The 27802-nt window shown below is 46.4% G+C and overlaps 1 protein-coding gene across 1 annotated transcript; it reads right to left on the bottom strand.

Annotated features, from left to right (window-relative positions):
- Positions 1-11663: 11663 nt before the first annotated feature.
- Positions 11664-17408, bottom strand: LOC125941158 (uncharacterized). The gene is made up of 3 exons (XM_049658123.1): positions 17362-17408; positions 15672-15869; positions 11664-12808 (listed from the first exon to the last, which is right to left on the bottom strand). The coding sequence occupies exons 2-3, from the start codon at positions 15844-15846 to the stop codon at positions 11664-11666; spliced, it is 1320 nt and encodes a 439-aa protein (XP_049514080.1). The 5' UTR covers positions 15847-15869; positions 17362-17408.
- Positions 17409-27802: the final 10394 nt, after the last annotated feature.

Genomic DNA, 27802 nt, shown 5'->3' with positions numbered 1-27802 from the left:
AAATTGCGATAGAAATTAGTAGAGGGCTATTCGGAGTACGGATAGTAGTTTTATCGGCTGCATAAACTTGGACACATTCGCTTACTAACTGAATTAACAAGCGTGGTGTCAGCGCGCACAAGCAAACATGAATAGATCACACTTAATCACCGCAGAAAATGGCTGGCAAAACGCTAGCAGCAAGCACAGCCGCCGCAGCGGGCGAAGGTTCGTGCGGTCTATCACTGCAACGGAAACTGAACGGCGAATGCACAGCGCATACAATGGTCAGAGCCATGTGGAGATAAAAGACGGTGCGGGAGACCACCACAGCCGCGGGCAAAGTACGAGCGCAGTTGTTGGCAGAGTAAAAGACGCCCCCCCCCCCCCTCCCTCCCGCGCTGCCTTCCCGCTTTTTTTGCTTTCGCGTGGGAGATTGAGTGGCAATTTCCCCTTACGCCCGGTTGCAAGATACGCTTTTGGTGCCGGAGCACAGCGTCGCCCGCTTCCCTCCCTCCCATACCCCCACGGCCTTTCGTGCGACGGTCGCGTTTGCTTTCCGCCGTGCGTTCGCTCTCCGTGCGCTTTCGCTCACGCATACGGCGCGCGGCGACGATTTTAACGCCCTTGGACTTTATACGGAACCTCACGGCCACGACAACGGCGACGCCGGCGGCAGAAATCCTGTTGAAGTATCCATGTAATTCCTATCGCAATAATAGTGCTTCCAGAGACGACAATTGGCCTAATGACATCACGTGGGCCTTCGCGGCGCCGGGCGCTCGCTGTGTTTGTTTGCGATCACGCTGCATCGCCATTTTCGCCTGATAAGCGTCTACCGGCTAGCGAAGAGCACATGTTTGCACCATTGCTCTTCCGCGTTGCTTTGGTTTGCGAAGGCCTGGAAGTATGTTTTGCGGCAAGTGCGTCGGTGCTTCACGGCAATTTCCATCAACATGGCCTCCTGCGCCTTGGGATGCCAAATTAGTTTCAGCAAAGGCAAGAATCTTAATCTTTCTGTACGCCTGTCACAACTGTCCCCGATTCGTTGTCGGTGCGAAGTCGATCGACGGGGTAGAAAAGCCGGTTGGTCGTTCCGTACTCGAGCGAACACAGTGAAAGAGTCCGAGTCGGGAGTAAACAAAAAAACAAGATAATTATCGGCTGACAAATATACACAAATGAATAAAATAAAACAAAAAACACAAGACAGACTAACACACCTGAACGTAATATGATACAATGATGAAGACAAATAAATACAAACAATTAACAGTAGAGATAAAAATGAAACAGTGCGGAGATAAAATACACAAGAATACACTAAACAGTATTTCACTAAAGCAAAGTTCAAAAGAAGTCAAAGTTCAATAGAAAACAACTGGTGTCATACGCATGGCCGGGTAGCAGCAGCAAGTCCATAAACCGTGAAGTCGGCACGCAGAGTTTTCCCGAAGAATGCTGGCGGGCCGATCTTGTCGAGGTGGATGCGATTGCTGGGCTGGGTTTCCCGGGAGTCTAGATCTGACGACTTCCCTCAAGCAGGTTGAGCTAACTTGAGGTGAACTACCGTGAGCTTCGTTGCAGACGTTGGTTTGTCGTCTCGTACGTCCACTAGTTCCTTGGAGTTCCGATGTGCCCAGGCTGCCCAGGTGATACTGGACGGCACTAGCCCCCCGACGGCTTGTCAGCAGCGCATAGGTTCAGCTTCTAGAAAAATCAGCAGGGCCCAAAACCTGCGCCTAAATAGCCTCTCCTTTCACTAGTTCCCTATGTAGAGGAACTGCCGGTATGCAGAGTACACCTAATTAATTCACGGCTCCTCCCAAAAGTCTTGGCCGCGGCCCATCCACCATGGACGAAGGACGGTAGATTCTCCTCTCTCCAAGGTCAAGGGCTAAGGTCGAGCCCTAGCACTGTACCACGCGGACGCCCACGCACACCTCGGGTCCGTAATCGGCGTGTCGCGTCTCGAAACGAGATGCCACCACGTGGGGCGACGACGTTTTGGACGTCCGTAATTCGGCGTGTCGCCTTCTCGAATTTACACGCCGCACAGTGAGGACACCACGTTTACGGCAGCCGCTAATCGGCGTGTCTCGAAACGAGATGCCATCCCGTGAGGCCATGACGTTTTTGACGCCCGTAATTCGGCGTGTCGCCTTCTCGAAATTATACGCAGCACAGTGAGGACACCACGTTTTTGGCCGACGTTAATTACCATCAAAACCACTCGAAAACTCGAGAAAATATGCCGCTCCGTGACAACGCCAAGAGGCTTGAAATCGCGGGTACGCGGAACTGCGTCTGAAAACCTGATTACGAAACTTTTACGACTCAGCTCAATCCTTTTGACATTTGAGGCTCGAGCATGAAACCTCATCATAGGCAAATCATCAAAGGCAAATAATCATCATCAAAGGCAAATCTGCCTTTTGCGGTTACTTACTAGCTTTCTTTAGAGCGAATAGCTTTGTTTGCCTCCTTTGTTCTTGTTCGTCGTTGGCGGCCGCCCGGTGGATTTGGGATACAAAGGCACCAATGAAGAAAAGCGTACGGGCTCTTCCGAAACCGAGTTACGGGATGCGTTCGTCACCTAACAACAGTATCATAGGTCTTTGAGACGTACGTGCTAATTCGCGTGAGCTTTAAAGTGTGTGAAGGTTATGATGCGGGGGTGGAGCACTCGAAAAGAAATCATGCGGTCGCCCGCTCGTTCACTGGCTGGTTTAGTCATCGTTAAATTAGTCGTTTGCTCGTTCGTTTAGTCGTTCGCTTGCTTGTTCGTTTAACTATTAGTTCGTACGACCACTATGTCTCTGAGACGCACTTGCTGTAGGACACCAAGGATGGAGTGTCCGTGCCCTCCGACAATCTTTGAGCGTCATAGCTTATACGCGCCGCGAATTCAAGCTGCAAGGAAGGAGCGGATTATTTAGCTTACTGGCGGTTTTCTGGAGGCCAGGATGTTGGCATTCGATCGTAAACGTGTTATTTACAACCATTCGCAACACTATCTTGCGACACGCCCTTGACAAATGTAGTGCACGCGATACATTCGGAATCGTCGTGGTACGGCGTTAGCGCTCGTTAGATATTTATAAAAATAGTTGTCGAAACAGGAAAAATAATCTGCGTCACTGAATTTGTATATATTGTCACGTAGTAGTTTCGGTGAAGAAAACAGTCGCCAAACTGTGAATAACAAAAAGGACTTTTTATTGGGCGAACCTGTGCCCACAACAGCAAGTTGCACTCGAAGCACAACGATAGCGGCGAGCACAGTCGGCGATCGTCGAAATCTGATCCGCGGTGAAACGCGTCGGCTTTTATACCTGAGTCATCGAAGGTTCCAGATTAATCCCTGATGCCCGCGGATCTTCCAGAAAGTTCTAGGCAACTCGCGTCGGTCATACAATCAGATAACATAAGCGTCGGTGAAAACAGGCAACGGAATGAAGCATCGATAACGTTCCAGAAACTTCCGATACAGGCGCGTCCTGCGCCGAGCGATAACGTTTAACATTTGTTAGCCGGTGGAAAGCGGCCACCGGTGAAAGATAAACATGTATAGGAGGAGGAGGAGGAGAGAAAGAGAAGGCAGGGATGTTAACCAGAAATGCGTCTGGTTGGCTACCCTACTCTGGGGGACGGGAAAGAGGGAATAGAAAGATGAGCTAGAGAGAGGAGGGGGGTGGAGGAAGGACACGGTGAGCTCGCGCACGCACGCGGAGGGCCTGAGCAATTCAAAGGCGTTCACATAGGCCAGTCGTCCTCAAGTAAGACAACAGTGCCTTCACAGCTTTGTGGGCTGACGAGCGATGGGGACAGTCTTCAAGGAGCACCTGCACGGACAACGGTCGGTCGTCAAGTCGACGCAATGCGTTCGATAAAGTTTGTCTTTCCGACTGAAATCGATCGCAGTGACACAATAAATGTTCTATGTTCTCTTCGCTGCCGCAGACGTCGCACGAGGCACTTTCGGTCATTCCAATCAAAGCACAGTACGCCTTCGTGAAAGCCACTCCCAACCACAGCCGGTATAGAAGCGATGCCTCACGTCGGTGAATCCCGGGTGGAGGTCGGAGTTGGAGCGAAGGGTTCAGTTCGTGTAGCCTCGTGCGCCTTATATTTGGGTTGTTCCACTCTGTTAAAGAGAGCTTGCGTGCCAGGTGACGAAGCTGCCTTCCAGCGTCTGTCCTGGAAAGAGGAATGGGAACGCTGTGTTGTTCTTGATGTGACTCTCGGGCAGCTTTGTCAGCGAGATCGTTTCCACTGATCCCGCAGTGGCGAGGTAGCCATTGGAAAATAATTTCGTGGCCTTTCTGTTTGACGTCGTGGTGAAGTTTGACAATTTCATACGTTAGTTGTTCGTGAGCTCCACGTCGGAGAACTGCCTGCATACTTTGTAAAGCCGGTCTCGAGTCGGAAAACACGGCCCATGTACCAGGACTCTCTGCGTCTATAAATTGAAGTGCACTGCGCAGAGCCGTGAGCTCTGCAGCCGTGGACGTCGTGACATGTGAGGTCTTGAATCACATTGTTACTCCTCTCGTCGGTATAAACACAGCACCGCCAGAACTGGTCGATGTAGTCGATCCGTCTGTATAGACGTGCACGTGACTGCTATATTTCTCGTACAACAGAAGTAAGCTCAATTGCTTTAGCGCAGACGGTGATAAATCTGACTTTTTCTGAAGTCCTGGAATTCGAAGTCGGACATCAGGGCGGCTCAAACACCACGGAGGAGACACCAGCCTGACCGGAGGTGCGTACCCCGATGTAATCGAGGCACGATATGCACTGACAGTTGTGCTATATGACGTGTGGAGTCTTTCCACGGTGAGTGCGGCGAGGTGATGGCAAGGAGTCCGGGCAATGTGCCTGACATGTGCACGCATTGCCTCGATGGCGATGTGCGTTGTGATGGAATAATCTTGAGCAATGGCGATAGTTTCAGCCGTTGACGCACTGCGTGGTACTCCAAGGCATATCCTAAGAGCTTGCGCCTGAATTCTTTGAATTGTACGCAAATTAGTTTTGCAGGTGTTGGATATAACAGGTAGGCTCTACCGGAGGAACCCAACAAACAACACCCTGTATAGCTGTAACACGGGTTGTGTGGATACCCCCCAGTTCTTTCCTGCAAGGAACTTGAACAGATGACAAATAGCTATCAGGCGCTTTTTCCCGTGGTTGACGTGAGGAGTCCAGGACAGATCTCTGTCAATCAAAACTCCCAAGAACCTGTGACTCTTGCTGAACGATATCACTTGTCGGTTGATTGATATGCCGTATGAAGACATTGGCTTCCGCGTAAATGCCACCACTGCGCACTTTTCCCACGTCATCTCCAGTCCTTGTTTACGAAGGTAGCATGATGTCGATGAGGCCGCCTTCTGAAGCCGAGCGCGAAGCTGAAGCCGTGTCACCCCGGACGTCCAGATACAGATGTCGTCGGCGTAGATAGAGAGTCGAACGGTGCTTGGCAGGTTCTCGATTAGTCCGATAAGGGTCAGATTAAAAAGCGTCGGGCTTAATACTCCGTCTTGAGGGACTCCGCGGCTACTGTATTACTGAGGTGTCGGGCCATCCCCGGTGAGCACGTAGAATGATCACATCTGTAGGTAGCTGCGAACCCAGAGGTATGTCTTGCCACCAAGTCCTATTACTTCTAGCGCTTTAAGGATGGCTTCATGGGTGACGTTGTCATAAGCTCCTTTAACGTCTGGAAACAAGGCAGCAGACAAGCGTTTACAGGCCTTCTGGAATTCGACATACGTTACCAAATCGACAACGTTGTCTATAGACGAACGGCCGCGCCTGAATCCTGTTAACGTGTCTGGGTAAATTTCATAGTGCTCTAGGTACCACTCCAGTCGCGTTAGAACCATTCGTTCCATTACTCTGCCTACACAACTTGCAAGCGCGATAGGACGGTATGACGAAATGTCCAAAGGCGACTTGCCAGCTTTGAGGAGCGGAATCAGGCGACTTGATTTCCATTACTGGGGAACGGTGCCTGTCTGCCACGAGTCGTTGTACAGGAGCAAGAGTGCCATTCGAGCTCGTTCACCAAGGTTACACAAAGCGCGGTATGTAATGCCATCTGGTCCTGGGGCTGAGGAACGCCTGCATAAAGCTAGCGCAGCTTCAAGTTCGTCCAGAGAAAAAGGGCACTCCATACGGGGATCACGTGAGGATGGTGAGTGGTCAGGAGTCTGCGTTCCAGTGGGACTTGCTACACCGGCAATCCTCCTACAGAAGGATTCTGCGACTTCAATCTCGCTGCATTGTAGGTAAAGGGCGAGGGAACTAAATGGGTGGCGCTGTCGAGGGGTTGCACGGAGGCCCCGAACAGTTCTCCATATAAGAGACAAAGGCTTTCGGGGATCCAGAGACTCGCAGAAAGACGCCCATCGTTGTGAAGCCAGCTTATTCATTCGACGCTGTATTTTCTTCTGTGTGCGTCTGGCCAATCTCAAATCATGAATGGACTTTGTGCGCCTATATGTTCGTTCCGCACGGCGTCGAAGTGCGCGAAGTTTCTCTAGCTCGATGTCGAATTCGGTGCGTTTGAAGCTTTTCGAATTCGAATGTGTGGCAACCTGTAAGGCACCTTTTATTGCGTCCACTAGGCTGGATGGCATCTCGTCTCGACAGTGGTCTTCCAGGATTGATTTAAATTTCGGCCAGTCAATGGATTGGACGGTACCGGAGCACTTGGAGCTAGTCAGCCCCTCAATCGTGAGATAAGTTGGGATGTGGTCACTTCCCCGCGTTTCCAAGTCCGAGAACCATTTAACTCTTCTGTTAAAGGAGCGCGAAACAAAGCTGAGGTCAAGACAGCTACTATACGCCGTTCCTCGCAGATAGGTGGGGCTTCCGTCATTTAACAAGCAAAGTTCTTGTTCAGAAGCAATCGACACCAATCTTCTGCCCCTCGAGTTAATCTTGGAGCTCTCCCAGAGGTAATGGTGGGCATTGAAATCCCCAGTGATAACCCATGGCTGTGGAGTTGTTGTCAAAATTTCCCGTTTTAGTTTAGACGACTTGATGGTCATAAGTAGGCTCGCAGAATTGTGAAGGTGACCTTGCTCTTCTTCACAGTCAAACACACGTACTGGTTTTCATTGTCAGGTGACACTGGATGATGAACATATGTCAAGTCACAGCGTATGAAAACAATAACCTTGCTGCATTGGCCCTGGGTGGAAGACGTAATATGGGATATGGTATGATGGGATATGATAGGTTTGGCTCACAAATGACAATAATGGGAAACTGATTTAGGAATACAAACTGTCGAAAATCGGACATACGCGACTTAAGTCCTCTGGCGTTCCATTCAAAGACAGATGCATTCTGGACCTCCTCTCTGAACGATGACTTCTGGTGGGCTTATTGCTTTACCCTAGGGCCGCAAGCACTGGACCCAGGGCGTCCAGCAACTGCAGCGCGCTCTGCGCCGACGGGATTTTCATGTTGCTGAGTAGAACTCGCATAGCATCCATCAGTGACCGCAACATTGTTATAACTTGGCGATCATCAGTCGTCGTTGGAGCAGTGGTTGGTGAGGGTGTCGATGGAGGCATTCCAGGTGTCTCCGTGGCAGGTTGTGCACTTGGAAGTGCGGGCCACTCTTCGGGATGATCGACACTTGACATTTTCTTCGCTTGCGCGGCATCTTTCATGTTGGCGCTCCGCGTTGATGGAGCAGCCGTTGTGGCGGAAGACGTTGTGTTGCTTTGTGCGGTTTTACGTTGCGCTTTTCGTTGGCGATGCCGTCGCCGTCTAAGTGTAGCGGCAGCCTCGCGGTGTGTGGAATGATCCCGAACCATGCGCTTTAGAACCGCGAATTCCTTCCGCACCCTCGGGCAGTCCTTCGATGAGGCTTCGTGGGAACCGCCGCAATTAGGACACTTCAGGACGGTCGCGCGGCAGGCGTCTTCCAAATGGGGCTCAGCGCACCGTGGGCACACGGCATTGTTCGCACAAACGCTTTTTATGTGGCCAATCTTGAAGCACTTGTGACATTGCAGGGGCTTCGGTATGTATGGTCCAACTGGATGGCGGACATGACCAACTTTGACGTGAGAGGGAAGGCAATCTCCTTCAAACACAAGCTTCACGCAGCGTGTGTTTCCGAGTCTGGTAAGATGAGCGATGATTGTGCCTTCAGTTGCTGGCTTTATTAATATTGGCAAGTCGTCGCTCGAAATGAAAATGTCGACGTCATAAATGACGCCAACAGTGCCGTTACCGCCAGTAGCAATCTGTGGTCGCACTTGTACTTTGTCAATTTCTGTGACATTCCGAAGGCTTTGTAGTGCTCTACGATGGAAAACGTCTACAGCCATGACATGCTTCCGTGAGTTCATTCCCACATCCTTAATCTCATTCGGTGCAATACCCTCGAGTAACGTTGAAAGGACCTGCCTGTTCAGGAGCCACAGATTGGTCGTGGGGTCCACGGGCAAGAAGAGCACAGTGTGCGGCCAGTGCTGTGGAGTATCCTTCACGGTGGAGACACTTGCCGGCGATGACGCTCGCAGCAGTCTTCTTTTTGCCTTTCGGCTCATGACAACCTTGAAGTCGTCGTCCGAGGAATCGTAGCTGTCCGAGTACAACTCGGTGGCCTCGCTGTCTGCGTCACTTGACTGGCTCCCGCGTTTCCTGGACGTAAGCCGTCCTGACGGCTGCGCGCCAGGAAGGTCCTCGGAAGTATCTTCGTCCATTGCCGCAACGAGGGAGCGGCAGGTCCCAGAGATTGCAACGAAACAAAGCGAAAACGCAGACAACAGTGCAGCACTCTTAATCTGGTTCCACATAAGATCTACTTAGTAGCTGGAACTTTTTTGCAAAAAAGTTCCAGTTATATATTTGGAACCACGTTCGAGATACTTTAAAAAGTATATGGAACAGTGCGCCACTTATTTTTACTTATTAATTATGTGGATCGCCGTTCCACATAAGAGTATATGGAACCCTGTTCCAAATAAAAGGGTTGTTTCAGTTACTGGAACGTTGATACGCATAAAATAGTGATGGCTATATCCGGTACGCCGTTCCAGGTACTTTCAGACCTGCTTTTTATATAAAACAATGTTCTAATAGACAGTTAGGAAGCTGTCGATGGGTTCCCACTTGTGCAATATTTTTGCTTTCCTCTTGTCAGTACAAACTGAGGTCATATGCCAAGGCATGTGGCCTGCGGTGATACCAACAACTGGAAAGTAGAAATTTTAGCAGCAGTGTGGTCCACGACAGTTCCTAGCAGTTGCCTATTAGAGCACAGTTCTATATAAAAGTAGGTTTGAGGTACCTGGAATGGCACAGTGGAAACCTTGGCTTTGCCTGCCGGATCCTGTTGTTGCTTTAAGCTGCATTTAAAAGAAACAAGGTACCTCAATTAAAACACCTATGAAACAAATTATTACACTGCTTTTCAAAATGATTAACTTTATTGAATGGCCGTATTGCATACACTGAAGACACGTTCGTCTCAATTTCATAGAAAATGACTAGTCAACAAGGAACAAATAGCAAAAAGAAAAGAGACTAGGCACTAGGTGGCATTCACACATATGCCCCTATATTAAAAAAGTGGGTAATAAAAATGGCCCGAAACAGAAGTGCACCACGTGCAAATAAACTTCCACATCGTCTGTGGAAAAAAGAAACATTAAACAAGGCTATAAAATACACTATACCGACTGTTACAGTCGGTATAGTGTATTTACAGAAAAAATGTTACAGAAAAAATGTACACGACCAAATACATAATACAGGCGTGGCAAAATAACATACAGGTATATAACATAGTAAAGTACAAGAACAGAAACAGTTCACAATAATTTTCAATAGATTTTAGTATGCTTCCAGAATAAAAATATGGTGCGGCAGGTTCTTCCAATCTGTTATCGTGCGAGGAAAAAGAAAAAGAGTATATAAAATTGTTAGTACGGGCAAAGATAGAGGTGAAGTTGTGTGAATGTTATTGTCTTGTGGGACGCGAAGATAACGGAGCATAGGTGTCCGTTAGGTCTAGAATACATTTTTGCTAGATAGGTGGAAAAGAAATTAGTTATTTAAATAACTAAAATTATAGTTTTATTCAAGACAGCAAAAAAAGGACAAGCATGTTCTTGCTTTCACATTGCATCATTAAGGTCTGAGCATATCCTAACAAATGACAGAAAAGGTTTGCTAGCGATTACATGGTGTATAACGTTCTCAATGCGGCAGCTGGGTGTAGTAGCGAGACAAACAGCGTACAGAATTGATACCTGCATACAAAAACAGAGGCCATGGGAGAAGAAATCTCTCATTTGTGACAACTGTCTCATGCCCAGTCTCTTTTAAAACAAAGCAGTTAATGTCAGGATCATACTGCCGCAACATTAACAGCTTGCACAGAAAGAAATCTCGGCTTGAGACACGAACAATTGTGATGACTTTAAGAAATCCAATGCCCCCAGAAGAGGTCCGAGTCATCATCACACTGTGCAATGCCACCTCAACGTTTTCACACATGACAGACTTCAACGAGCTGCCCACAGATCCAACCAAAGAAGCCGGGAGGCCTGCTTGAACAAAGGCTCGCGTCAGCAAAAACGGCCCATCACTAATGGTTCCACCATCTCGATCAAGGAAACCACTCCTTGCCTCACCATTCCCGTGCCACATACTATGCGACAGGTTGAGTTGGTAAAACTCACTCACTGAGAATGGAACATTTTTGAAGTTAAAAAACTTTTTTGATTTTGGCAGGGCATTTTTGCCTTCAAACCTCATAGTCCAATGATGGTGGCCAGGGCCATGCTGTCTTATCTGTTCCACTAAGTGGAGCAGCATGTGAAACTTTGATGTGAAACCAACATCACCATAGCAGGCACGGTACAGCTTCTGGTGTTTAACAACCTCTGACTCAAGTTCATCAACTGCTGCAGCACTCACTACTGGCGATAGCATTAGTTGGGCAATTTTACACATTGTGATGTAGCACTCAAATGTTGGGCCCAAGTTATTGGTGGCAATAATCCCCTCTATCAATAAAGGTAGATGCAGCATGAGGATTGCCGTTGCACTCGCTGATGCACTAACGTTAGGGAAGCATCAAACAGCCTTGGGTATTCACTGGAGCTGATTGCCTTGTCAAACTTAAAATTAGCTATTGCATCATTAAGCTGTCTCCTAGTAAAACTGCGTCGCTTTTGTATCTGGTAGTGCAAAAACATGCTTATTTCCCTTGGAATAATGCCTTCGAGGAGCACATGCATTGGATCAAATAGCAGGTCCAAAGTTAATGAAAAACCTGTGAAAAGGTTCAATATGGACGGGCCATTGATGCCGCAGGAAGCCGATAGCTCAATCCGCTCGGTCACATTAGTTGTACTCATCAACTGTGCCACTTGCCTGCTGATCTCATCATCCGTCCTCAAAGGACATTCTTTGTGTGTGGAAAATTTTGGAAAATCACAAGTACGAGCACTGCAACGTCGGCACGCATACCTAACATTAGGTGCAAAAGACTCCTTGAACCCAGCAATGTTATGACAAGCAAGACTGTCCCCAAGAAAGGCAAGAACCTGTCCATAGAGTTTTGTTTCTGTTCCTTCTACTGTGAAGAGAATACCTTCAGCTGCAAGTTCATTTACTGTTGAAAGAAAGTCCTGCAGCAATTATGCTTTAGACTCGGTAGTTTTAAGATCGTTTGACTGCCCTACTGCAAGAAAGAAAATTGAGTTCGTTTGTGAACGCTTCGAAGGTGGGAAATTTGCAAACATGATATAGAAGATCGTCAGTTTTCCACAGGCCCCTCGCTTCATTCCCAATGAATTAGCCATCTCCACATCATCGCAGTACACTAGTAGTCCGAGAGCATTCCTTTTCTCTTTGAACAGTGCATGACTGCGAAATCTCATACCATCATTAAAATCTCTGAGGTAGCCATCACCTGATGAGGAGATTGGACGTAAGAGGTACTGGGCTGCCTCTGGGTGTCTCAGGAGGTTTGCCAAAAGTTGCCTCAGTGGTACGTAATAAGCTTTAGAGCCATTGGGAAGTATTTTCTCACAAGGCCTCACATAAATGTGGTTATGCTCATACAAAAGCTTTCTCCCCTTGTCATTTTTCAGCTGCGAAATATCTAGATAAAAATCTTTCGCGCGAAACATCTCTGACACACCTTGAACAACAGTGTCAACAGCAGTTTTTCTACACCTGTGCTTCCCTTCTAGCATTCGGCACAAGTCTGAAAGTCGTGCTTCGTCACTTAATGAAGGAGGCTGGCACTCGTACTCAAGGTCAGCACTAGGATGCTCTGGGCTTAATGGTGCACAACCGGCCCTCACCATGGGTATCCCAGCAGTGGTTAAAGAGACTGCATGGTTCTCATCCCAGTGCTTCTTGTATCGTGCAAGGGCACCGAATGTTACAGTGCAGGTGAAACAGGTGTACCGCTTCATTCTAAGGTGATTTTCACTCATATGGATGGCAAACCGGCTAAAGTACTTAGTTGAAAATGTACAGTGCTGGCACATATGAGTAAACTCTACCGGCAGGTTTGCAGGGAGTGGAGCTGACACATGAAGTTGAGGCTGGGACATTCTTGGTGCTGGCACCAAAGCAGAAGTCGAGAGGTCACTTATCACATCGGGTGTAGTTGAATATGAGCCTGTCACCGTGGTGTGCTGCAGATTGGACGACGTTGAAGGGGATGTTGTTGGGGCTGAGACTTCAGCTGAAGTGTGGGGCTCAAGCTCGGCCGCCGCCATCGGCTGTGCTGCGGCAGCAAACATTTCTCCTCTTGCCAGGGGAGGAGCAACTGCAAGACATCCCAGATGCACAATTTTACGTGGTAAACAATTAGCGACAATCATGATAACTTGAAAGATTTCAAGCTTTTTCTGCACGTACTTAAAACAGTTCAGCAAGCCTGCTACGGTGGAACTAAGCATTTTTTTTTGCGCAAAACCTTTCCCATGTAGATTATACGTTTATTCTTAAAAGTATGATCCATTTTATGTTTATAATCCATAAACATGTTCTGTCATAATTCAAAGTACCCACCAAAACTGCCATTTCCCTACATTTACACTGAATAAATGAGCTCTCCTTAAGGCACTCAACTTGTTTAAAATTTTAATAGGCAATTCTCCGAACTGTTTCGTGATTTATGATATTCTGCAACGTTTCCTGTGCACTGGCAGTGTTTTACGATTATAATTCTCTCTGAAGAATACTCCACTTTTCAGCGGAAGATAAAAAATGCATAATAAAAGCTATGTCCTGCCTTTAAGGACCCTGAGATGAATTTGTTGAAGGTTGATTTGTGGCTGGCTGCATTGCACAGTTTAATGACTATTTAGTGGATATCTACAGCATTAGCTGGCCGCAATGCACGGAAAGAGCAAACACCATGCGCAGTTCACAGCCACTGCACCAAGTACTGTAACAATGTTCCACTGGTTCGCAGTGTGGTTTCATGCCATCTCAACCATCAAAATTCAAACATCCACCCACATTACACGTAATATTGACTTTTCATTTACTCACACATTGGTTGTGCCATTTTAAAATAATATAAATCTGCTAAATGTATTCCGGCGGACTTTCCAAAGTGTCGTCATAGCCAACGTCCGAAAAATGGAGGGGAGGAAGGTGCAATGAAAATGATACTTTTAAGCACTGTTTTACTTAAAATATGCATGTTAATTGCAAGAAAAACTAAAAACACGGCCTAGGCATTCTCGGCTCCAGTAATGTTTTAGGCAATGTTTACAACTTACTTCAGTGTCTCTTTAAAGTTTGCACTATAGGTCCTTACACTTACGAAAAGTGATAACAAAATTGTTCTAACACTGCATGTTATTTCCAGTTTTTAGGCGTATATTAAGTTATGTATAAATTGAACCGCACATTCAAACTGCAGCAATTTACAGCTTTAAACAATACCTGTCTCTGTATAAAAAGCAAAATATTAAACACAGAGCCTTTCACTTAGGCTTCAACTCCTAAAATATAAAATTTATCCGGTAATGTTTTTCAGTCTGTCAGTCAGCACAGTGTAGCATACTGTAACATACTGAAATACTTTGATACATCTGCCTACCCACAAGTTTTCCAGGCAGACTTTGGAGATAAAAATAATTGCGAGTGCTTTGAACTTACTGCTTCCAAGAACGTGAGGTTTTCAGGTCCCGTTGCGAAAGATCATTTTTCTAGTGAGTCACTAATCTCTCAGTGGACCGATGTGTGCATTTTGGTTTTGGGTAGTACACAATAAAGTACACAATTCACAGAGATTTAATTGAAAAACTTTACAGCATTTCAATTGAACCTAATTCCAAGTACTTACATTTTCGGTTTTTCTGAAAATTTCAAAGCAGATTACAGTTGTGAGTTTGCTTCGTAAGAGGGCAGGAGGATTTGTAAGTTGGCTGCTAAGAATGCAGTAAATGATATACCTATGAAACCTCGCTAAACCATACGTCACAAGAAAGCAAGACTGCGCACAACGCACTAGTAGGCATAACCGAATATAACACTGTAGAACACCTCAAGAAGAATGAGGTGGGGGTGGTTGTTTAGGGGTGCGAGAGCGCTTTTTTTTTCATCTTGTGGTTAACAGTGCAAAGAAATGGGGACAAAAAGGGAACATGTACAACACGTGGGACTTGGACCTTCCCACTTCTGTACTACCAAAATCTAGTTGGAAATTTGGCCCCGCTTTTGTACGTGGACCCGTTCTATCTCCATTTTTATGAGCCATTGTTAACTACAAGTATCATGCACGCACTCACCCACAACCTTTTGCGAATTTTCCATCCCAGAAATGGCTTAGCAAGTACACAGTGACACAGGTTTACTGTACATGTCATTTCAATAACAGGCCAAATAACAATGTTCACTCGACAAAGCATTGATTTTCCCCATAATTATAGTAGCGTGCCCTTCAACATCAGGTGATCTATTGTCAGCAATGAGTTGCTAAGACATTTGCTCGAAACGCTTATAGGGGTTTTAATTTTCTTGGGTAAATCAGAGGATCAAATATGATGTGTGCACCACTCCTTTTTCGCCTCTGCAGCGTCAGCTTCAATGCATACTATAGAATTTTTTATTATGGCCGCACTGAGCCTATCTTGTAGAAGAATACTCTCAACAAATAAACAAAGCCTTCTACATAGTACCCAGAAGAGTCATGATAATAACGAACAGCATACATTCGTGTGTTCCTCGGTGCATCCCATATGACGCTGTAAATGATGGTGCACAAAAAAAAAGATATATAATTGAAGTTACAATTAGGTAATCTATTTTATTTTAGAAATATGTACTAGTTGTATTGTACTTCAGCACACAGAAAAGCTAGAGAAAAAGAACAAGACTGAAAGTGAAGGAAGAGATCCCACATGTCCTAGATATCTTGCTCCTTTCCATGGGTTGCAGTTTAAAGGCCTTTTTTTTTCTCTCATTTGCAATGCTCAACTGACCCAGTTACGACCCCACAGACCAAAATCGATTAGAATGCTTGCTTATCACTGAGGACAGGTGGTTCCAACCAACTAAAAAATTGGAGAGGAGCCTTTTTACGAAAAAAAAAAACCATCCACTGCCGAAGTCCTGGTAAGGTTTCAAGGCTAAACACTTGGGCATAAACATATGTGAACATACTTTAGGCTCACCTGTCAATGCTCCATGCGCGACTGGTGAATGTCCGCATAATATGCACCACCCAAGCGGCACTCGTTCGTGGCTTATAAGCTCCACAGTGCGCCGGAACCCGTCGCACTCGCACTCGCCACAACGACCCCTCGGTACGCCCCAGATGTCTTCGGCCACAGTGCATACCAAAGCCATGACGCGAAGGGTTCGTGTAGAGACTGGAAATAATGTTTTCATTAATATTTTTCATACAAAAACAGGAATATTTGTCGCAAACTATCCAAGAGGGTACAGATATATTCGGTTTCTGCACAGGTTATTGTCGAACAGAGAACGTAGCTATGTTTGCAGTATATTTAGTTTGAGGACGCGCAGAAATGGCATAATTTTTATGGGCACATCACCGATGTAAGAACTTATTCAGCTCGTACGCGTTATAGGCAATTGTTCTGTCGTGCTACCAGAACTGACGTCCACGGCATAGAAATGGCTGCACAATTTCTGAATACCAGGCCAGGCATGTGTTCCCCCCTTTCTTCCCTCCACGAATGAAATGTTTTTGTTAAATAATATAAGCTGCCCCAAAATAGTTATGAAGCGACAGCAGTGTGAACTCGCGCTACTAAGACAACCACTGTCCCTTCCATTTCTCTACGTCAGGGAGCAAGCTAAGGGTGGCGTGAACATAAGATATGAAAAGGCCTGCGGCATTTGAAGAAACACGAAACTACCTAACCTACACTGCAAAACCTAGGCAGTGCATCCGCCAAGGTCTTGAACCATCATGAACAGTTATGCGGAATGGCATGTCACGCTCTCCTTGGTGCATTACGTGCGCACAAGCGGCAAGGACAAAGATTCCCGAGACGAATATACCGGTTTCGCAAGCACTATAGATCCATGCTATCTAGCAGAATAAAACAACAGCGGGAATAACCCACAAGTTTTTAACAAATACCATTAAGTCCAAGGACGCAAGCTCTGACAAATTTGCTTGGAAGTTGCTAAGCGTGTGAGCGCGAGGAGATCGCGAGCGGCAAACCCGCGGTCGCACGGAGCGAAGATTCACACCCGCTGTCAGCTAAAGCGACCGTCAATATCTTACTAACAACATACTGTAAGGAGGGATACAGATTACTGGGAAAATAACACGCGAACCAGCAACGTGGTCGGAGTCATAAATGTCGAGCGGATTCCAGCCCACGAGCACGCCAATTGAGGCGAATTACCGTTTACCGATTACGTTTTGCAAAAACAAAGTGAACTTGCGCACTACGAAAAAAAATTTCGCGCAGAAGTTAAGGCAGCGTAAATGACGAAGTAAGCATATTAATTCGATTTGCCTTTTCGCCCTTTGTCTCGTGATCCGCAATTTGGCGGGAAAACTGCCATCATGCCGTCATTTAGATTGTTCTATTACGCGCGCTGGAAACAAATCCGCCGGGATGGTACTCAAATGAAGCTACCGGACTAAATAAGCAGTAATTGTCTTCGTGGAGCGAGTTTGGAAGGCGTGCCTGAATTCAACTGAATACATAGGGCAGCGTAGCGGTATCCAACGACACAGTGGTATTTTTGGTTTCACTGAACAACAACCGAAACGAGCACATTAAAAAATGTGTCGCAGTTTCACCCGAAAGGCTAAGCATCTGGTATTTTTCGTTTCACTGAACAACAACCGAAAGGAGCACATAAATACGCAGCACTGACCTTTGTTTGCGCCTCCTGGCAACTCCACCACTCCACACTCCGCTTCGTCGTAATGGTTCCGGCTACAGTGTACTAGAAGAGTTGTAGTGCGCTCACACCGCGGCAGAGCTTGACGCACTTCATGTCGCCGCCGACAGTGGCGCGGTTCGCAGCGTCACCTGAAACTTTCCTACGCGTCGCGGTAAAACGGCTATCGCGTGTTGCTGTTTTCACCGTATAAAAGTAAAATGCACGACGTGCAGCGCACGAAAGTTCTTTTGGTGCACCTTCGCAGTGTGCAGTGAAATAAATTACTATTGTTGCGGCTGATCTACAGTGGGTTGGCGATTTTTTTTTAGCCGGAGGCACGGATGAACTAGCCTTGCTATCCATGCTGTTCTGTTAAAGGCTTGATACGGCCGCTGCAGTCACGGTAGCAAGAGGCACTCGAGTTTTTTCTGCAGCTGATCGATAAAATAGTCAGTGTGGTTTCGCCACAACGACCGCGCATCCGCGTTTCCAGCACCACCGCGCCGAATTTAACCACCACTTCGAGTTTTTTTTTTCGCAGGTAAGGCGTGCAGCGCCCTAGACACTTTCACGTTGCCCCATCTATTCACGAAATTAAATATTTAGGTATCACTGCTGCACAATTTAAGCTGGTTAGCTGGTTATTTATGTATTAAATCTTTCGTAACGTTAATGCGACATAAAATCGAAAGGATGCAAATACCAGGTACACCGGTGAGCAAAAGTATACAGACCACAGGGTCGCCGAAAAAACTCAATTTCTTCGTAATTAACATGTATAAAGTGGAATTGACCAGTACACGTTAAAGCTCGCAATGCCAAGATTGGACTGCAGTCCTCAATTTCAAGTTGCATTCGCAGGCAGTTGAAAAAAAATCAGCTTTATCGCGCAATCCCTGGTCCGTATACGTTTGCTCACGGGTGTACATTTCTGCAATAATTAACAATGTTTATTTACAACGAAGTAAAGAATGATCCCGGAAGAGACGGGAGCAGCCGGTGAAAATTCCGAATAGCTACTGTCTAGTGCGCTTCGGCTTTTCTTCGCCGTTGCTTGGTCCCTTTCACACCATTTCCTTTTGTTCCTGGGCTTCGGTGTCGTCTTCGTCACGTACTGTGGTAAATTCGGAAGAATCGTGGGAACAGCGTTTTCTGATAGCAGTGGCAATTTGTCACGAGGAATTCACACCTCTTTGCATTCTATATTTATAAGGTGCACAGGTCCCTAATTATGAATCGCGGTTCGAAGTGTAAATCACAGACTCGCAAGATTCCTCCAGTGTCTTATCTGCGCGGTTGAGGTTCCTCTCCCATTCCTTTCGCCGTTCTTCATCACGTGGAACGCTGAGCAAAGACGCCTTTGGTGCATCTTTCACACGACTGTAGGCAGATCTGCACTCGGGTTCAAAGCAGTATTTTCGACGGCGGCTAGCCATTCTCACTCACTAAGAGTGCACATTGAGTAAAGCGTCAAGCAGAGAGCAAGCAGAGGGGATACTGCTGAAAACGCCGGCGGGACTTGCAGTCGAGAGCCGACAACGTCGACATTAAGTGGTTAGTTTTCAGAAAGGAAAGGTTGGCGCTATCTTCTGCAGCCCTTGAGGGAGAACGGTCAACGTCGCGATCCAACAGAACGTACTCCATACCAAGCGAGGGAAGTTTTCAGGAGAAACTGGTGGCAGCGCCTCTGGCGGGCGCCGGAGCAGGCGACACTGAGTGCGCCGCGGCGACGCGGCGCAGGGATATGGCAGTGAGCACACTGCCCCTATTCTAGTACACTGTAGTTCCGGCCAAACTGGCCGACAGCACACCACCTTCATTTCTAGTAGTTCGCATCTGGCGCAGCACGCGCCACTGCGCTGTGTCTGCCACTGGTGGCGTTGGGTGAAGTAGAACGTTTACAACTAGCGGAGGAAAGCTGAGAGGTGGGGGCGCTGCGATCGTTACAAGTGTTTGCGCTTTCACGTTTTCGTGCTTTGGCATTGTAGCAGTTGCAGCCCCACTGTACTGCGTGTCACAACCACGACGTCTTCACAACGCATACCGCGCCGGCGATAAGGTGGCGCCGGCGAGGAGAGCGCGTCAGACATCGCGCATGCGCATCCGGAGGTAGCGTTCGGATGGGCGATGTGGCCCGTGGCCAGCCCCCGGAACAGCGCGTGAAAACTGTGCGGCCGTCGCCGCTTCTTTTTTTTTTTTTTTTCTCTGTCTGGAAATGACAACGCGCCGCGCGCCTTCAGGGCGCAGTGTTGAGATATTAACACGTATAAACAGTTTTTTTTCCTCCTAAACGCCAACACTGCGGGAAAACAATAAACAAGGGCGCAGAAGGAGACGGAAGGGTCATTCCGTGAGCTACAGTTACCATGAAGAAATCGATGTTTAAACTGCGATTCTTTCCTTTATTGAAGTGCATAATTTAGAAAAAAATATTATGATATCAGTATTAATACACAAAGTTTACCGCAGATACTGCGAAGTACTTTAAGTTCTCCTAAGTTTAATTTCGTTCCCCACTTCTGAATCGTATAGAGTCGACCATTCCCTGCAAACTGATATTTTTGTTTGCTTGTGGAAATCGAAGAGCAACAACGAGCAGAAAAATGCAACCACACTTGCATGCGTATAAACATGCGCAATATGCCGCAACGTCACCAAAGGGTCCATTATAATTGAAGGCTGCAGTCATTGACTTGTTGCTTAAGCGCGTTGAAAACTGTGTACGTACTAGACCACAGCGAGCGTAAACGGCTGAACGTTGAACCAAAGCCCTTGTCTCTATGGTGCTACTTGTTAGTCAAATGCACAACACGTGATAGCCTCAACAATTATTTCGTAACCGAGGTGTCCAGAAAAGCGCGATGTCGACCAGAAATTATTGAGCCCAGGTAGTCATGGGCTTCGTCCAAACAGCCGAGTGGCACCGAAAGACGCCAGACCTTCTAGAATTCAAGTTATTGATTATTTTAGATGCACGGAAGTAAAATGGAAAGACGAGCTAGTTGGTGAATATTCGTCATTGAAACGTAAGCGCAAACTGAGACAAGCAAAAGAGAGGGCAACGACACCAACGCTTTGGTGTACTGCGCGTCTGAAATTAGTGACAGCAAGACCAGCTTCGCAAAGGCCGTTTGAGCGCCGCAGACAACCTGACAAGAGGTTCCTGCAAGTTCTGCTTTTCGCTAAGATATATCCTTTGCTTGCGTCGTTTAAACTTTCTATGGCGTTGTTTAACAGGGATTTTTTAAATGTAAAATGACATCACTAAAAATCCTCCTTAGCAGTTTATAAATGTTAACTGCTGTAAGATAGCTTCACAGATACAGCGTAAGTTTCTGCAATTTTATATGCTATGTGTGTATGGGCCAAGGGCATCTCGTCCCAAAGAGCGCCAAATTTATATGTGGTGCAATGCACACTTCACTGCAGCGCACCAGTTATGTGGAACAAGACACAAGCAAAAAATATACAAGCGCACTGTCTAGAAATTTTACTGGAACCTAAGTGGAACGATAACTGGATCATACAACACCGCCTCCCCCCCTTTACTGAGTTCCAGATAAGAACGATACACATAAAGAAAACAGAACGAACGTTCCACATAAGATCCACTTATATGACTCGTTCCACTTATTACCAGTTCGGATCCAGATAAAAATATGTGGATCACCCTTTTAACTGGAACTTATATGGAACCAGATTAAGAGTGAAGCGTTCAGCTATAGAAACACTTCGTCGTCTTCTTCATAAACATGTATACGTGTCAATATACTGGCTAGGGTGCCGACCACCGCCTCCCGGGTGGCACCGTTTGCAAAGAATGTCGGCGGCTGCCTTTAGGAGCGCTGCAGTGCGGGTGGGTGTTTATCTTATATTTCGCTCTTTGTTTTTTTAGGAGGGTTAGCTCAGCCAAGCAATCTTTATAAATTATTTTCATACTTTTTCACTTTCTTGGTCTTCTCGCTTAGATAAAAGTAGGTAAAGAATAATCGTTTTTTTTTTCACATCTACGCCTTGTTAGTACGAGATGATGGTTGGTACTAGGGGGAACCCACGCGTGCGTTGTTCTGAGTGCGAGCGTTCTTACGCGTTGGAAGAAACACGGTTTAAGTCAGCACACGAAGCAAACGGTGCAGATTTTATCTATAGGATGTGTGTGCTAGGGTCGCGGCTAGGCCGTCTAGAACAACAGAAAGATAAGCTAGCTAAGCGGGTTGGAAAGCTAGAAAAGGAACCTAATAGCGAGCAGAAGCAGCGGAAATGAGGTAGAAGAAAAGCTAGCTAACGCAGAAATGCAGCTGAGGGCCACCATTCCGCAAAGCAATGGTGAACGCATATATGCGAGCACCGCGAACGGAGCTGGCTCCGATGCGAGTGCAGCCAAGACAGCCGAACCCGCCACGCCGGGAAGCAGTGGCAGAAACGTCAGTGATAGCATAGAGAAAGGAGTTGAATTTCTTTCTCTATGGTGATAGTCACGAAGGAGATACCACTGACGCGGCCGCGGAAGAAAACAAAGCCAAGGGCAAGGGTAAGAAAAGAGGGGAAGGCATTGTGACCTCGGTGGCAGCTTTCGGTGGTGAGGGGGAAGAAAAGCGTTGAGTTGTCTTTGTTGGGGATTCCAACATGCCTAAAGTAGAACCGGCGATAACAGAGAGGGTAGGTGCAGGCGAACGAGTCCAGGTTAGCGCGCTTCCGGGAAAGCCGATTAGAGAGGTGATAGCGAAGGCCAAGGAACGCATGTGGGACACTAGGGTGCCTCGATGCCCAGCGCCGCCGTCCAGGGTGGAGACAACCCCGCAGGCGCCGCCATATTGAGTCACACGAGCTGAGACTCAGCTACGATTGCGTTGATAAATAGTGTTACTCGCGGCGCACTTCTAAGTGCTTTGCCTTGATGAGGATTTTTTTATCGGTATCGCATCTGCACATCTTTATAACCAATAGCCGTTAACTCGTCGAAGGTCCAAGACGTAAATGTATGGCGCCGGGAACATATGCCCCAAGTTGCCTAATTCAATTTACATTTAACATGCCGTGTGTATGTTTGAAATACGCACTATTTTTTTTTTGCGCTTCGATGCTTGATACATAAGGTTTGCGACCCCCTGTGTGTGGAAGTTTTTCTTTTTCGCTGTTGTATTTTGGTTTACACGTCACGCCTCGTTTACCGTAGCCAGCCACTCGCGCACGGCGGTTAGTTTCCCTTGCGTTGCGCGTGCTCTTCGCGTTCGTTGCAATTATTTGACGATATATAGGCGCAATTTTGCTTTTTTTTTTGCCCACAAAACTGTGTGCTGACAGGATTAAGCTGGTGTAAAAATAACTGCGATGTGAAAATAAAGCTTAGTTAGTGCTGCAGAGGAACATGTAACGTAACTTTTCTGCGTCAATCTTGCGTAGTACACACAAGAAACCAAACGATGCACAAAATACATTTACTTATAATGTATAGTACAATAAATCCTGAAAGAGATATGTACATGAAAAATTATATGTACTGTGTGGCGCCTGAAGGTTATGTTGAAAGACGAGATGAAAAAAATTCGCAAGGTAGGCTAGACACACAATTCGGGATAGTGGGAGTTTTTTTTTTAATTTATTCATTACAGGGGGGGGGGGGGTTCAAGTGAGCACATCAACCTTATTACACACAATATAAATCGAAAACAAGAATGCAAACAAGAAAACGCAACCGCGGGTAATATTAATCAAGATATCCAGCCAGAATATATCAGCTACCATCGAATACGTCGCATCAGCCAGACACATCGATGGCGAGTACAGAACATTTTATAAATAACCATTAGAACACTGATAACTACATTGAAAGAATAAACAACACTGCATACAAATCGCGTACAAAAACTGTAAATGAAACTAAGACAGTCAAATATAGATTAGCAATGTTTTTCACTTCGAAAATATAGTCCACGATGATGTAGGGCTGTTGACTTTAACAGACGGCGCCCATCCTGTCGATTTCCCTCGTACTGGTCCTCTTCAAAGTGTTTCTAAGTACAAGTAAAACAACAAAAGTGATTATTGATATGAAGAGTTGCCTCGTAAATAGAGAGAACCCATTACAGTGCTTAAAAATAAATTTTCGCAGAAGTAATGCTGTATTACTTCGCTTCACACGTTTCGAAGAAATGCACAGGCTACAACAGACACCATGCCAGGAAGCGCCGAAACATTTTGGTCCCATGATGCCCCTTAACTCTACTACACCTGGGCATACCGTGCACAGGCATTTAAAGACCGTCACAGTACCCACTACGATCGGGAATGAGCACGAATGACCATCGGCTTACGAGCACCACGCTACAAATATATTCGTCTAAAAAATCAGCTATATAACGTAACAACCTGAGATCCGCAAGATATCTGCTGAGAATAGAGAAAACACAATGCTTCGCTTGCCACGTACACAACAGCCGCTCTCCCCAGAAGAAGCACTGCGTTCTTTAGTCCCAAATAACCAGTAGCGAAAAAAGAAACTGAGGGAAAAAAAAAAGAAACAAGAGACACACGATGTGTGCTTCCCGTGAAAAAGTAAAATAGGTGGTTTACATGACGATTTGTAGCTAATGTAAGGCTATTTCGTGGCGAAGCATTTTCGTCAGTTCTTAAAATAAGGGTACTACCCGCATAGACTGCGCTGATCAAAACGGCAAAAGCCTATGCGACGCGCGTTCGCAAACCATAGGCTACTCAGCATCGGTGCAGTGCTTAGTTCGTGAGCGAACGTAGGTACGTGAGCGAGGATCAGAGAATACTTTCTTATTTAAATAAAAAAACACGATGCGATAGCCTAAACTTTCTTGACACTTACCTCGCAAATGTAGGAGCTATCCGTTGCCTTCCAGTGATACCGCTTTACTTGGGCTTCCCATCTCTTCCTTCGCTCTGGGTCCCGGGGGAAGCGTAAACAACGAAGCCCTTTACGCGTCGATCCGGTGCACTTGGGAACACAACAGCCCGTCATGTCGATTCGATGCACTTGACAAGCTTGTCATTCATGCGGCTGAACAATGTCCAGCAAGTAGAAGCGTCAGCGATGCATCCGCGCGCACTGTGTCTCGAACTAAGCACCGGCACCAAGCACTCGTATCCGCTCGCTGTGACTCAAGATGGCGTCGCAGCGAGAAAGCGGCGGCGCAGGTGCGGTCAAAGGATGGGACCACCCTGAACGGCGGCGCTGGCATCGAGGCACCCTATGGGATACAATGGAGGAGCGACACCTAGTGGTGATAATAGGTGGAGTGATTGGCGTACTGCGCGGACGAGGGGCAGGGATCACAAAGCAAATAGCCACAGGGGTCACCGACCTGCGGAATGTTTCAAAGGAAGTGCAAATCACCTTGTGCACCGTGCCAGAGGTTGAAAGGCAGGGTTATGAAATTGAAAGGGCAGTTCCTGCAGTACACAGGCAAATTTGGACTCTAGCTAAAGCAATGAATTTTACGGTCATTGAGATCAACCGAGAAGTGCACCGAGCAGGCCACGAAGGCGCTTTCGTGCGTGACGGGATACATTTTAGTGAAACGGTAGCAACACCGGTCGGACATCGATTCGCGGCGCGAGCTGTTGCTTTTTTAGGCGGGCCCCAGGCAATCAGGAAGCAGGATTACGTATTGAACGTAGCGAAACACCAGTAAAGGGCAGAATTAGACGACCAGGAGTCAGGAAAAGACGCAGAAATGGTAAGAATAGAGAAGGTAAAATTTGCTACATTAACATGCAGGGTGGTCGCAAGCAGGAAAAATGGCTGGAAATTCAAACGAAGCTGAATGATGAAGCGATTAGCGTGTACGTCTTGACCGAAACGCATCTGCGTGATTGGGAGCAGCCGCCTGTTATTGACAATTTTGTATGGGAAGGATGCAGCAGAATGACTGGGTCAAGGAAAGGCGGAAGCGTAGGCGTACTAATTAGGCGAGGTCTGAAGTGGCGAAGGGTAAACGAGTCATGTAAAGAGCACTTATGGATTAGCGGCACATGACAAGAAAAAAAGACTTGGCTGGGTGTAGCTTACCAATGGAAAGGTAGTGATAGCAGAGAAAAAAATAAGGAATTGGTTGATTGCATTAGAAGCGATATTAACGAGTTCAGTAAATCGGGCCAAGTGATATTAGTGGGAGATATGAACGCGCACATGGACGATTTAGACGGATATACTGATTACAACGGCTCTCTAGTGCTGGATCTGTGTGATGAACAGAACCTTATAGTAGTTAACAGGGGAGAATAAGTGTCATGGACAGGTAGCGTGGCAATGCGGAAACAGGCAGTCATGTATCGACTACGCCTTAGTTTCAGAAATGGTCTACGAACAACTAGACCAAATGATAATGGACGAAAATGGAAAAAATAGCCTGGGAAGCGATCATAGACGTTTAGCATTAAAGTTTGGGCGAGATACCAGCGAAGAACATGAACTAATAGCCTCAGAGTTTTAAAAAATGAATGACCAGCAAATAACAGAGATCGCAAAAAACATAGAGAAGAAAATTGAGGCTTTTCCTACAGCAGTCTGTGGACGCTATGCAGCATAAAATAAGGTGGACACGGCAACAGAATTGTTGGATTGGAAAAAGGAAACCACGTAAGTGGTGGAACAAGGAAATTAAAGAAGCTATAGAAGAGCATAAAGAGGCATCTAGGGCTCTTCAAGAAGCCCAAAAGTTGAGATTACAAGAAGAAGAGGTGCTCCTTAGATGGAATACATACCGAGAAAAGAAAAGGATTACGAGTGAGCTCGTGCAAGAGAAAATTAAATGCGCAAGTGAAATTTGGGTGCATAACATTGACAAAAGAGACAAAGGCGCTCCAAAAAGATTCTGGAACCATATAAAAGCGCTCGGAGCTCCAACTAAAAACTCGCAAACGTCTATAAGGGATGAAGACGGTAACATCTACGAAGGAGGCGATGCGCTGCGGTACATCACAGACGTTATTAGGGATAACTTCGGCACGAGAAAAAGCATAGTTCAGACAACCGGTCCAGCAACAGCAGAGAGGCCAGAGAGACCAAAATTTAGCATAGAAAGCTTTTATTGGAAAAAGGCAGCAGAAAATGTCCCTAACAACACGGCAGCAGGACCCGATAAAATCCCAATACAACTAATCAAAACCTCGGTCCAAAGAGCAAGGCACTGCTGACTAATGCCATAGAGCAAGTGATTAGAACAAAGAAAATTCCCGTTGGATGGCGCGAAAGCAAGATGAACCTCATCTACAAAGGGAAAGGAGATAAGGATAAGACGAGCTCGTACAGGCCAGTTACAGTAACGTCGGTGATATGAGTATAGAATGGCAATGCAAGCCGTAAAATTAGAACTGTCGAAGTGGGTGGAGAAAAACGATGTATTGGAGGAACTACAGAATGGGTTCAGGCCAGGCAGACGCTTAGAGGATAATATGTTTGTACTAACTCCGTGCATAGAGATTTCAGTAGCTCGGAAAAGGCCTTTATGGATAGCATTTCTAGATATTAAAGGAGATTATGACAACGTAGACAGGGAATTGTTATGGGATATTCTTCAATACGAAGGCATAGATGACGATATCGTGGAGCTGCTGAGGGAGTTATATAGAGACAACCAAGTACAAGTGGTATGGGAAGGTCGAAAAGGAAATGAAATAGTGGGAATTCACCACGTATTGAAGGAAGGATGCCCACTGTCACCATTGTTGTTCACGCTTTACGTCAAGGGTATAGAAAGACGACTGGAAACCAGAGAATTAGGTTTTTGATTTATCCTACATACGTAATGGACAAATGGTGCAACAGAAAGTCCCTGGACTGATGTACGCAGACGACATTGTGCTACTAGAGGACAATAAAAAAGATTTACAGATACTTGCGAATATTTGTGGGAATGCAGCGACAAATCTAGGCCTTAAGTTTAGCACAGAGAAATCAGGTATTATGATCTTTAATGAAGAGACGAGTAACTTCGTGGTGTCAATTCAACAAGTAATACCCATAGTGAAGCAATATAAGTACTTCGGGGTGCACATAAACGAAGGAAAGAATTACTCAAGCAACCACCAAGATAATCTGAAAATAAAGGGGAAGCAGAATGCAGCAATAATGAAACACAGAGCACTGTGGGGCCACAATAAGTATGAGGTGGTGCGTGGAATCTGGAAAGGAGTAATGGTGCCAGCGCTAACATTCGCAAATGCCATTCTATGCTTAAAATCGGATATCTTGTCGGGTTTCGAAGTTAACCAAAGATCAATAGGCCGGTTGGCTTCGGGAGCCCCCGGTAATATCACAAATGAGGTAGTCCATGCATGGTGACATGGGTTGGGCCTCTTTTGAAGTCAGAGAAGCACAGAGCAAATAGCTTTAAAGAAAGGCTCAGGAACATGGATGAAAAGAAAATGAGCGGCTAAGGTCCACAAGTATCTTACGTGAAAG

This window comes from Dermacentor silvarum, chromosome 10 (assembly GCF_013339745.2).
Source record: "Dermacentor silvarum isolate Dsil-2018 chromosome 10, BIME_Dsil_1.4, whole genome shotgun sequence".
NCBI classification, from domain to species: Eukaryota; Metazoa; Arthropoda; class Arachnida; order Ixodida; family Ixodidae; genus Dermacentor; species Dermacentor silvarum.
This window is presented reverse-complemented; position numbering and strand designations above follow the sequence as displayed.

Bases quoted from the DNA above. Each gene is read 5' to 3' on its own strand.
- LOC125941158 (XM_049658123.1), bottom strand. From the start codon at position 15,846: ATGGCTTTGGTATGCACTGTGGCCGAAGACATCTGGGGCGTACCGAGG. The intron at 12,809-15,671 runs GTGAGCCTAAAG...GATGTCTTGCAG, and splicing joins CGCGCATGGAGCATTGACAG to TTGCTCCTCCCCTGGCAAGA.